This window comes from Ursus arctos, unplaced genomic scaffold, assembly GCF_023065955.2.
Source record: "Ursus arctos isolate Adak ecotype North America unplaced genomic scaffold, UrsArc2.0 scaffold_31, whole genome shotgun sequence".
NCBI lineage: Eukaryota > Metazoa > Chordata > Mammalia > Carnivora > Ursidae > Ursus > Ursus arctos.
The window spans coordinates 31,083,787-31,096,908 of record NW_026622997.1 but is presented as its reverse complement, the minus strand read 5'-3'; the positions used below and the strand labels follow the sequence as shown (position 1 = coordinate 31,096,908).

The window sequence follows — 13,122 nt, the reverse complement described above, 5'->3', positions numbered from 1 at the left end:
AAGTTATCATTAACTAATTTTTACCTCCTTTTAAGCAAATATGAAATAAACTAATCTTGTATTACATTGTAACTATTTATGATTACTACCAATCAACTTTGCCTGCTGCTCCAATTAAAAGGCTTTTACAGTAATAGTGTTTATAGGCTTCATATCCAGAAAAGCACCCTACAAACATATGCTATAAACATGACTACAGATGCATATAACAGGCATTAGTGTGTTTTCACAATCTTTGGTTTGCTCAGTTTGTGACTCTCTCTCTTGTATGACATAGACATATATTTTACAGTAACACTTCGAGTTTTATTAAATAATAAATTACCCCCAAGCTTGGTGGCTTCAACAAGATTTATTATCTCACAGTTTCTGTGAGTCAGGAATTGGGGAGCAGGATAGTTGAGTGGCTCTGGCTCACAGTCCCACAGGAGAGTGCAGTCCAGATACTGGCCTTCGCTACAGTCATCTGAAGGCCTGACCGAGGCTGGAAGATCCACTTCCAGGATGGCTGCCTCACATGGCTTTGGCAGGCCCCAGTTCTTCACAACGTGGGCTTCTCTGTAAGGCTGCTTCGGTGTCTTCTCAACAGAGCTGTTGGCTGTCCCTAAGGCAGTGGTTTCTCAACAGAGGGCAGTTTTCCCCCCAGGGGGTATCTGACAATGGTTGCTACACCTGGGGTGTATGTTGGGGGGGGAGGTTACTGGCATCTAGTGGGCAGAGGCCAGGGTTACTGCTAAAACATCCTTCACAACAAAGAATTACCTGGCCCAAAATGTCAATAGTGCTGAGATTGAAAAACCGCTCCAGAGTAACTGATTTCAGAGAAACATTCAGAGAAAGAGCAAGATAGGGCCACATATCTTTTATGACCTAGCCTCAGAATCACACTCCGTCATTACTACCACACTCCATGTATTAGAGAAGTGAGTCAGTAAGTACCACCTTCACTGAAGGTGAGGATCATTAGCTCCACCTCTTTAAAGGAGAAGTATCAATTTATGGCCATATTTTTAACTCATTACATTTAGCAACATGGTTTTTTTAAACAAAATACTGAAATTCTCAAGAAATCTCACTTACTTTTGGGAATACTATTTAAGAACCTTCTTACTGCTCTAGAAAAATCACTGGAATTCCATTTAACAAAGCTACTTTTGCTTCCTAGTGAGTGGTCTCTGCAGTATTTTGATGGCCTAATCTCAAAAAAGTCTATTAAGCATAAACATATGCAGTCTGATACAGGGAAAAAATAAACTAGTAGTCAAAAGATTTGAGTTCTAGTTTTGGTTCTGGCACTTCCTAGCTGGTTATCTGGGACAAAGCTTCTATAAGCCTGTTTCCAAATAAATAAAATGGGAGTGTCACCTGCTCTGCTTATCTCATAATGTTGTTTTGAGGCTCAAATAAAATAATTATGTGACTGTACCTTATGAACTATAAAAGGTAGGTAGCTTTAAATGTTCTAAGTTGAAATAACATGATATTATAAAATAGTTTCATGACCAGCTTCCAGCATGGGGTTTATCACAAAGTAGATTTAGATATATATAAAATATATAGATTTTATATATGGATAAATAGATATATTTTTATATCTCTTACTCTCAAATTTGAGGTTGAGTAAACCTCTGAAATAACAGTAAAATAGGGAAATTAAAATATAATCGAGGGGGGCGCCTGGGTGGCACAGCGGTTAAGCGTCTGCCTTCAGCTCAGGGCGTGATCCCGGCGTTATGGGATCGAGCCCCACATCAGGCTCCTCTGCTATGAGCCTGCTTCTTCCTCTCCCACTCCCCCTGCTTGTGTTCCCTCTCTCGCTGGCTGTCTCTATCTCTGTCAAATAAATAAATAAAATCTTAAAAAAAATAAAATAAAATATAATCGAGGGACCAAATCCTTGACCATTTGTTATCAATGCTATGGATAACTAACATATTTGTTAGTTCTCCAAGTTAAAATGTACATTATTTAGCAATTATTAGATAAGGTCTAAGACTAGAATCAGCAATATAATGTAGCCAATACTTTAGACATTGAAATTTAAAAAAAATCCCTTTATTATTTGTTTCCAAATCCAAACTCTGTGGGAGAGCAGAAGCTATAGGTGATCTGAGTATCCTCAGAATCTAGCCCGGTGCCTGGAACATAATCCAAGATTAATAAATACATACCAAAGCAGATAGTTTCTGACCTCAAGGAACAGAGAAATCTCGTTGGAGTGTCAGAATAAACAGACACTCACATAAACAAATCACTGAAGACTTTTAAAAGCAATACATTTGCTTCCTCTAATCCATTACATACACTCCAGTCAGATCAGTTTTAAAACACTTCCTCAATACTTTACAACTCAAGAAATTTAATAGCTTTTCCATGGCCCAGAAAAATGCAATGCCTTAGCCCTACTCCAGACCTGATTCTTCATTGTTGGGGGTAGGATCCAAGCATCTGTATTTAAAAACTCCACGCTGATTCTGAAGCACAACCAGAATGACAGCCACATTTGGGTTTAAGCTACCTGAGATATTCTTGCTGTCAGGCCAGTCCATCTCATAACTAATTCTCTTAGCGGTGTTTTCTCCTGTTCCCTAAAAAACGTTCCCTTTCCTCTTCTCCAAATACTACCCACCTTTCAAAATAACCTTCAAATCCTTTTTCTTCCATGAAACCATTCTAACTACTATAGCCCACAATGCCCCCACATCCCTATACACATTAACACCTTTTTATATATACAGTTCACTTATATTTTATGTCTATTTCTTTTTTTGTTTGTTTGTTTTAGTAGGTCCATGCTCAGCATGGAGCCCAATGCAGGTCTTGAACTCACGACCCTGAGATCAAGACCTGAGCTGAGGTCAAGACCTGGACGCTTAATCAACTGAGCCACTCAAGTACCCCTTATGTCTGTTTCTTTTAACATCGATGGGCATTTAACACTGATGGATAACCAACAGATTTTCTTCACTACAGTAAATCTAAAACATAAGCAAATATGCACACACATTTCCAACTTTCAAAATCATGTTGCCTTAATACCTAGAGTTACAGAAATCTTCAGGTAATTGGCTCGTTCCCTGACTGTAATTTTCATGACCACTGTCATTCATCAGCGCTCATCTAAGCTTTCTTCAAATATCACACCTCCACATCTTTAAGGCTGAATCATACAAGTTTATAACATCAATCTATTCCTAGGATAGTTAGTGCTACATCTGAGATCATCCTCAAACAATGTTAAGAAAAATAATCAAGGAAAAGCATGAAACATTACATTTCAATAGACTTGAAAACCAAAGGGTTGGCTATTCTTGAGATAAGCTTTAGAAGTACAAATCTGGACATACGATGTACAAACAAAGCCACTGTTGAGACTGTATCATATGATCAACTGAAAAAGAATATGCACACGGGGCGCCTGAGTGGCAGAGTCGGTTAAGCATCTGACTTTTGGTTTCAGCTCAGGTAATGATCTCAGGGTCCTGGGATCAAGCCCCACATCAGGCTCCGTGCTCAGAGCCTGAGACTCTCTCTCTCTCTGCCCCTCCTACTTGTGTTGTCTGTCTGCCTATCTCTCTCTCTAAAATATATAAAATCTCTAAAAGAAGAAGAAGGAGGAGGGGGGGAAGGGGAGGAGGAGGAGGGAAAGAAGAAAAAGAATATGCACAGAAAGTATAGTTTTTCTATCTTTCTGCTGATGGAAGGTTCAAGTTATCCCACCTAGTTTTTCCTCGGGCCAATCAACCCAAATACATAGGGTTATAGAAGTGGTTCTCAACAAGGGTAACTTTGTCCCCAGGGGACATATGGCACTGTCTAGAGACATTTTTGTCTGGGATTGCTACTAGAATTAGCAGGTAGGGTACAGGATGCTGCTGAATATCCTACAATGCACAAGACAGACAGCTTCCCACAGCAAAAAAATTATCCCACCCAAAATGTCAATAAGCTGAGTAACCCTAGGTTATATTATATTTGGAAATGTAAATACAGCTTGATAGATGTTCATAATACTTACTGTTTTCTTAATTTGCTATTTTTCCCCTTTTGTCCCCTGTAGCACTGATATCATTTACCTTATCGAGACTGCTAATTTCAAAGCAGATCATTCAAATATAAGGCACTTAGGACACTAGACTAGGAACAGAAAATGAAGCAAGACAAACTTATAATGTCAAATGAGAAAATTATTAGAAGTTTATCAATATAAGATGCCAACATCAATATTTCACTTCAATTTAATACGAAAATCATTAGGGAGCAGAGGAAGATAACTAAGATTTTCCCAGCATTTGGTAGCCTGGAGAAGAAAACATAAATAGAAACTTATTATGCAAAAGTCTAAGTTCAAAAAGGCTCAAGCTAGCTAAAGCCCTAGATGGATTTGACAGAAGAGGGAAAAAAAGAAATATCTCTTGGGGATATTAAGAATAAAGCAATTATTTCTGGGAATAAAGTTGTATCTACTACAAGGATGATGAAATACAAGAAAGAATTCAATATACACTTGTATAAACCAGACACTTCAAGCTGAGTATCACAGGACAGACTAACGGCATGATTAAGGACACTTAATTTGTAAGTGAAGAAGACTGTCACAGGAGAGACACCACCCCAAGTGGAAGTAGAGGGCTGGGTTAAGGATCTAAAGGACCCTTACCCTCACAGTCCCCTGCTTCCCCTAACACATAGCCTCCGTGAGCCCTGGGCAGATCAAAAGAAGAAGTTCTGACCTGTTGTGGGCACATGCTGATGTCATCACTTTCTAGATCTGAGTCATCAGATGGAAAGGCTCAGAGATTTCCAACACATATACTTGCACAGAGTTGCCCTAGATATAAAAAGTGACCAGTATGTCACTAGAGTCAAGGGAGACAAAAGAATCTAGAAGAAAATTTCAAAGGAAGCATTAGAAACATAAAGGTAGATTTGAAATGGCAACTTAAGTGAAAGAATGCAGAAAAGAAAAGCTACAGAGGACTTCCAAAGCAATCTCTGAGGAAACAAAATGTCCCTTCTAGACGGATATTTTCAAAAGCAGTCACTCTTCCTGCTTTGTTTTCTTTTTTTATTTTTATAAACATAAATCTAGCACAGTGCTTAACACTGGCAATACTGAATTAATGAATTTAAGAAAACAAAGGGGACAACTGGTATGCTTTTGCCTTTGGGGGGGGGGCATAGTTGTGTTGTGTGATGCCTCTACCCGGGACCATAGGCTTGGCAAAACAACCAATGCATACTTGTGGGTAGACTGACAGTAAGACACACATACTCACATACCTTCCTTCATGTCATAGGCACAATGACAATACCACCAAGGCCTAGAGGTTTTGAGGAAAACAAGGAAATCTATAACAACATCATTCAAAGTAACAGGAGCCAACGTGTTCAGGGTCTAAAGTTACTCAGACAGCAGCTAGACAAAATAAACATTTGTTCTATTACCTTTTTGTTATGTTGCCATGGGAATCTGTGTTTAGGAACACTTATTTTCCCCAACCAGATGATAGAGCAGTAAAAGGGGGAGAGCTTCCATGAAAGAGGAGAGAAAGAAGCCTGTATATCTATAAAGGCAGGGAAGACAATAAACCTTTGGGTTTTTATAGGGTCACGTATGTGTAGAATCGTTCAATCTGTAAGACTTACTCAAGTTAATAAAGAAGTCCTTGGGGCCTCACAGCCAAAACATTAGTAACAGGTAACAATAATCAGACCTCTACTAAAATTACTATAATAGGGGGAAGGGAGAGGAAGGCAAAGGAGATACAGAGCCAAATAAAACAGAAAAATAAATGAGATCTTAAATGTTGAAGGTAGGTAAAAATATCTTTTAAAATGTGACCCAATTTTAAGAAAAAACCTAGAAGCCCAAAGAAGTTAGAAAACATTCAACCTGCCAGCAGGCTAATCTTCTTTTGTCAGCAGAAGTCTAGAGCTAATCTCTTTGCTCCCTTCCTTTTGGCAACAGAAACCTGAAAAAGTGAAGTAAGCCCGTGTTATTTAAAGAGCTGGACTGGAATACCCTGAATTTCTAGGGCCCAACAGAAGTACTGGCTCTGGTACTCTGAGCCTTCTGGAATGAGAGTTGTACACATGGGTTGGGGTTGGGCACCAATTCATCAGACTCCCCCACTCTACCCTAAACTACCATTAGCACCTCTAATGGGTAGGGAATAGAAATGAAAAAATAGAGACCCCAGAGCAGAATGATCTGTTAAAACATAAATTAGATCATGTCTCTCCTCTGGTCATAACCCTCCATGGCCTCCCCTCTGGCCCAGAATAAAAGGCACAGTTCTTATAAAGGCAAGCAAGGCCTTCATGATCCCTGCACATCTGCAGCCCCTCCACCCTGCCCTACTACTATTTGGCCCCTACATCATTGGGTACTAGCCAGACTGGTCTTCTAGCTATTCTGGAGAGAGAGGCCTCCTGATCCCTCAGCCTGGAATGTTCTTCCCTCCCCACCCAAGTCCAACCCATGTTCTATATCACCTCCTGCAGGTCTTTGCTCAGCTGTCACTTCATCATCGAGGCCTACCCTGACTACCATGCTTAAAAGGGCAACACAGCCATCCCTCCCCTTTCCTTGCTTCATTTTCCCCATAGCACCTATCACCTGACATACTATAAATTTTATTTATTACCTATTTCTACTTTCATCCCCCTTAGAATATAGTTTCTTATGAGCAGAAATTTTTGTCTGTTCATACTCCATCTCCAACACCTGAAGAATGACTCATACATAGCAGGTGCTCCAAGTATCAGTGTAACACACAGTCCTGTCCTCAAGGACATTAGCATGAACCCATCTTTCTCTCCCTTCTTTCACAATCCTTACAATACTCCAAAGTTCAGATAATGGTATGAAAATAGCTGTTTGTCCAAAACCAAAACTTCGGGGTCATCCTAGACTGCTCTCTTTTCTGTACTCTTTCTCCCCTGACCTTCAGCCTAGGAGCCAAAATGTCAGGATCCAAAACCTATTTGTTAAAAGTGCAGAATTTACAGACCACCATTTTCCTCTTTCCTAGAATAAACTCTTAACAGGCTGAAATGCTGGAAAACGGGTTCATTGTATGAATCTTTAACATGGACTTAATTTATGGAAACCCTGTGCAAAGACAAACTTCTAATATTGAAAGCTTTATTTACCAATAAACAAACAAATAAATAAAAATTTCAAGTTTGAAGAGTTCTTTTTTTTTTTTTGTCCTGAAGAAATATGTGCATGATTTCCAAGTACATGGTGACCGTGAGACAAAACCCCTGGGTTCCCTAAAGTCAGGGAAACCCACTTTACAATGAGGTTTTTATTGAGCATTACAGTAATGATACCTCTTAAATAGGAACAAATCAATACCAAATTTCACAGTAAAGAGCAAAAATCTAATGTATTTTCAAAGGCCTGGAGAGGCAGTTTCTTCTATTAATATCCTATACTTACATAACACAAACATGTACAGATAGTCCTAACTTTACAAAATGCACACTGAAGAATTTCAAACCAAAAGGATTCATAAATTCAGGAATTAAATATTTGCACCACCTAATAATTACTTGGGGAAAAAATTTGATCTGGGCAATGACTTAATTTTTTGGTCTACCAATTGTGAGGAAGAGGTGTGACTTTAATGAGTTCAGTCACTGCCCCTCAGGTTAGCTAGGCAATGACACTGGTGGGATTGGTTTTGTAGAGTCAAAGCTCTATTGAAGTGACCCGGCAACCCCTTTCTTCACGAAAAGAAGGGTAAGTACAAAGTACAGCACAAAAGAAGGTATTATACCACACAAACTCAGCAGCCTATATGTAGAGAACGTCTAGTGTTGAAACCCCAGAACCAAATCCAAAGTACCACTGACAAGTAAGCCATTCCTTCAATGAATGAGTCCAGTTCTTCATCTACATAGCTGGGTTAATAACAGAGATCCCATGAAGACTGAATAATAATGCTTTCAATGAAAATACTTTATAGTGTAAAATCCTGGAAAAATGACAATTTATACTAAAGTGAGAGTGATCTAGCCCAGATAATTCTTTCATCTTTGAATCCAAAGCCTCAGGGACTCAGCACCATCTGCACTGTTGCCCATGAAAGGCAAAGTCAACACACAGATCATCTCTACGGCTGAGTTAGAGGGAAATCAAAAACAGAGTACTCTTCATTATCAAGAAATTAAACTGGAAGAACTAAAAAGCCAGAGGTTCAGAATACCCTTATTTTAAAATGGGAGCCAATAGAAAAGCATCAGTAAAAAAATGGGATTCGATAAATAGGACTTTATAACAAATTTGACTAAGACTTTTTTTAAAGTCTTTATATATCAATAATATAAATATTTGCCATTATCTTTAAATATTTATTTGTCGGTACTGGTAATCTGCAGCCAATCACCGTGCTTTTGGTTACAAAGAAAAGCAAATGAGAAGGAAGATCAGTATGGGCCTATTATCGCCACTAGAAAAATAAAGGGCAAGCCCCTCTTACTGATCAGGAGCCAAGAAAGTCATCTTTGCATAGTCAACAATGATGTATTATCATTTATCTGTGCCCTGGCTCATCCTAAAAGAAAAAAAAAAAAAGATTTAAAGCAGTGAATGGCTATTAACACTAAAACTTAGCTTTGTTTATTTTTATTACACTTACGTATATACAGTCTTGTTCCACAAAGCATTCAGGAAGTTGGATTTGATTTCTTAGTAAATTTTGCCATCCTCTTACTAGAAGTCTTGTATATGCTTTATATACTGATGATAAATATAAACTATATAGCAAAATGCCTAGAACATAGTAAGCAATCCATAAAATGTAGTTATTATTTTCATTAGGCTGTAAGCTCCACGAGGGAATGGATTATCTGTCTTGCTCAGCGCTCTATCTCATGAAATCTAGCCCGTTCTCTAGTCCATAGTCGGTACTCAATATTGTTGAATAAACAAATGACTATGACTTAAGAGTAATTCTCAACTTTCACCTCTTTTATGGCTACCAGGGCCCCACCTCCTCTAATCAACAGCAAGGGTCTGGAAAAACCATACCCAGAGGAAAGGCATTTAAGTTCCTGTTTATGTTTCCTTAAACTCACCACAGAGTCCCCCCTTCTGTCCCAAAACCAGAAAATCAATGCTTCGCAACAAAGTACTCTTAAACAATTTTGCTTCATTTCCCCTCACAGGCAACGCACAAAGTTCCTTAAAACTTCAAGACTTATTTAGTTCCTTTTACCCCTTAAAAAGGAAAGGTACATTTATAAAACCTTATCAATTCTCAATTTCTAGTGTGATTCCTTGATCTTGGATTCATAGTTGGTTATCATACAGGTTGCTACTTGCTTTTTTACCATATACTTAGCACAAATTAAAATTACGAAAATAGGCTTAATTTAAAGAACTTTTAAGTTATACATCAAAGTATATGACACTTTGGAACAATCAAATTAGGAAACTGACACCCATTTCAGTGAGGCTGCATTCCTTAAAATACTTTCAGAGATTCTTTTTCGGAACAGACTTCAGATCCAGTTCTACAAGTCCCTCAAGAAATTCGGTCATTACTTTATAGTTACAACTCCTTTTTTTTTTTTTTAAAGATTTTATTTATTTATTTGACAGAGATAGAGACAGCCAGCGAGAGAGGGAACACAGCAGGGGAGTGGGAGAGGAAGAAGCAGGCTCCCAGCAGAGGAGCCTGATGTGGGACTCGATCCCAGAACGCCGGGATCACGCCCTGAGCCGAAGGCAGACGCTTAACAACTGTGCCACCCAGGCGCCCCACAACTCCTATTTGACCTAAAACAGTATGACCAACCTGAATGCCTAATCTTTTTCACCAGACTTGAGTACAAATTCTCTAAATTATTTGGATTCAGTTTGACTGTGTTATTCCCTAAAATCAAATCTGTTCTCAAAGGATGATGGTAGCGAAAAATAACATGGGCTCCAGAATGGATACTAAGAGAAATTAAAAAAAAAAAAAAAAGTTTTCTGCAACACCCAAAAACCTGCTAATTGAAAGGACAACTTCAAGTAATTCTGAATGAGATACCACTTACTTGTAAATCTAAATTTTGGTATTTTCAATCCAAAATCAGTTACATTTGTTTATAGTCAATTGTCACATAATATCAGATACATTTTCCTTCACCAATATACCATAGATTACACTTTAAATCCCTTACCAGAATTATTCCTAAAAAAAAGGGGGGGTGGGGACAAACTCTGCCACCCTGTAAAGACACATAAGAAACTTAACAGTGGTTGTCTCTGAGGAAAGGAACAGCATGGTTGGAGAACAAGAAAGGAAAGGATACCTTTCATTAAATATCTTTTTATGCCTTTTGAATTTTATACAACATGAACATATTACCTATTTTTAAAAATCTGTTTAGCAAAATTACTTCCAAGTGTCAGATACTGCTGGCTTCTGTAAGCCAGAAAAGTATAGTACTAAAGAAATGTAAAGGTCATTTTAATGACACTTCACTATAAATCTGAATCTTCAGTTCCACTGCAGAACTATTCATACCAAGAGTAGGAAACCTTGCAAGCAGTTCTTTTTGAGTTCACTAAACTCCCCCATAATTGAGCTATTCTGCTGTATCATTTCATTAAAGTTTAAACACCACTGGAAATGAGAACTTGGTACTACAAAAATTAATGTCAATTGAAGAATGAAAAATAGAGGTAAAATAGTAAGCTATTAAAGGAGCAATGATCCAAATAAATCTTTGAAAATGTGCAAATCACACACACACATATACATTTATACAGTAACATGTTGCAAATTCCCTTAAAACGTAAACTGCCATATTATAAAAATGGGGAAAAGATGTCAAGCATAGGGCCATCAGCAACATTAACTCAGGCAGCTTGAACTAGAAAATGCAATATGATCTGTTGCTTGACACAATTGCACAATCTCAATTACCCAGAAGATTCTACCAAACAGGAAATTCATGATGTGACTTTAAGAAACACAGGAATTATAAAGATTAACACTTTTTAAGAAACACAGGAATTATAAAGATTAACACATCCAAAAGTCTGGAATTTGTTCCAAAACAAAAAATAATTTTATAGAGCCCTTTTCAAATGATGCATGCACAGGAATACATGGATTAGTTTCAAATCAGCAGCTCTCAAGTTACAGTAAATCTAACATATAGTGCGTAATACCCAAATGAGTGAAATATTTCAGATCCAGAAATTTTATGGTATCAATTTAATTTAAAACACAGAGTGTGATTTGAAGTTAAGAAGTGTCTCTTGCTTACTTTGCTATATACTCCATATCGTTATGAAAACCATCGTGTGCCTCAATCTACGAATGTGGGTAAGCTCCCTGCAAACTCTCTGAGACTTTAAAAACACAATATTCACAAGACGCATTGAAATTAAAAAATATTTACAATACCTCCCAGCATTGTTAGTAACTTTTTGATCTTGAGCGCTCCAACGGATCTGAATCTCACTTGCTCCAAATGAGAAAATTGTTTTGCCAAACAATACTTAAATGAGCAGTGGTATGTGACTAATCAGTGAGGCCGCCAGTTTCTCAAGCTGCAATGTTCTTGCAGGCACTACCACCCACCCCCACTCTGCGAAAAGGAAATACGCTTTCAACCGAATCGGAAACACACCACTCAAGCTGGCACTATGCTGGCCGAGATAAAGTCGGTATTTTAGGTCTATGGGTCGCTGCTAATGCAAGTGCGAATTCAAAACGAATGCTTCTCAAGATGAGATTTCGAAAGAGGTTTGCAAAAAAGCCCGGACAGAACGCCCTTCGTCGTCAGTTTTGTTCGGACAACCGCAGTCTCCTGGTCGAGCTTTGCCCTTCTGCTCCTCCCTGCAGCTCCCCGGGCTTGTCTGCTTTGAGGGCAGGTTTCGGCGCTCAAAGTGAGCGCACCTCGGGAGAGAGCTTTTCTGCTCGACGTTGGCAGGGAGACCCCCCGAAGGGGCACCCCAGCCTCCGTGCCAGCCCCCGGAGAAGCAACCCCCCAAGAAGGGCTTGCGCAGGGTGCGAGCCGGGGCCGAGCTCCAGCACCCACAGCCCACCGTGGACTGCATCTTGCACACAGCTCACCACCTACCTGGGAGTGCAGAGTGCAGGGTGCAAGGGGTACACGGAGCGCAGGACAGGGGTCGAAGGGGCAGCGATGCCCTCCCCCACGGAAAATTCCTGCCGCTTGGTGCAACGCTGAGCTGTGGAGGCAGGCCTGGCCCTGGGGTATTAAGGGCCACCCAGACCACCGCAGACCCAAGCCCGGTGACACTCACCACACGGAGCCATAGGCACCGGAGCCCACCGGGGACAGATTCTGGTAACGCTCGGGCACCTCCCAGATTGTCTTGTTCAGCTCCTGCCGGTAGAACGTGGGCCTCTCCTGAGACATCTTCCAGCGGCGGCCGCGGGGCTAGGAGGTGGCCCTGAGGGGCCCCGCCTGCGCCCGCACCCACTCCCCGGCCCTCGTCGCCCGCCCAGGCGGGCGGGGACCCGGAGCTGGCAGTCGCCGCAGGTGCGGCAGACGCGACCCCGCCGACTCCCGCGCGCGCGGCCCCTGTCAGCCGCAGCTGCTGGACGCGCCTCAGCGACGGGGGCGAGCCCGGCTAAGGGCAAGGGCACGCTCCGGGGCTCAAGGCTGCGCCCACCACGCTCTCCCTGCACCCTCTCCCCGAGCAGGCCGACTCCCGGCTGCGCCGCGAGACTACCGCTCCAGCTGCAGCGCCCGCTGAGGTTCCAGTGGTCGCCGTTCCAGAGCCAGCGAACAGGAGCCTCTTGCCGTACTCTCGCGAGAACAGCTCCCGGGACTCTCCGCGAGCCGAGATTTTACCCAATATGGAACCCGCCCACGGGAGGGGGTTGACGACGGGAGAGGATGGGAGGAGCACTTCTCGCGAGAAAAGAGCAACAGCTGGAGACCAGAGGCAGGAACTCTTAGGGACTGTTCTTAAGGGCGCGAAGGCGTACCCGGGAAGGAAGGGATAAGCAGGCAACGTATGCCGCGTGCGCCCCACCGTGGTCGGCGGGGCAAATGCCTGGCTCCGTGGTGGAAAGCCACAGTGACTCCCGACACAGTCGGGAAAAGAGCCAAAATATCTTTGAACTGCCGGTAGTC

General features: G+C 41.0%; 1 protein-coding gene across 3 annotated transcripts in view; it reads right to left on the bottom strand.

The window, feature by feature from the left end:
* MAPK14 (mitogen-activated protein kinase 14) overlaps positions 1–12,778 on the bottom strand; it is a 72,355-nt gene extending 59,577 nt beyond the window's left edge. The window contains exon 1 of one of the 3 annotated variants that reach the window (XM_026482745.4): positions 12,284–12,778. In XM_026482745.4, coding sequence (XP_026338530.2) covers positions 12,284–12,399 — 116 coding nt within the window. In that variant the 5' untranslated portion in view covers positions 12,400–12,778. The remainder of the gene's footprint in view (positions 1–12,283) is intronic. The other 2 variants (XM_026482744.4, XM_026482743.4) reach the window with 2 other exon arrangements.
* Positions 12,779–13,122: the final 344 nt, after the last annotated feature.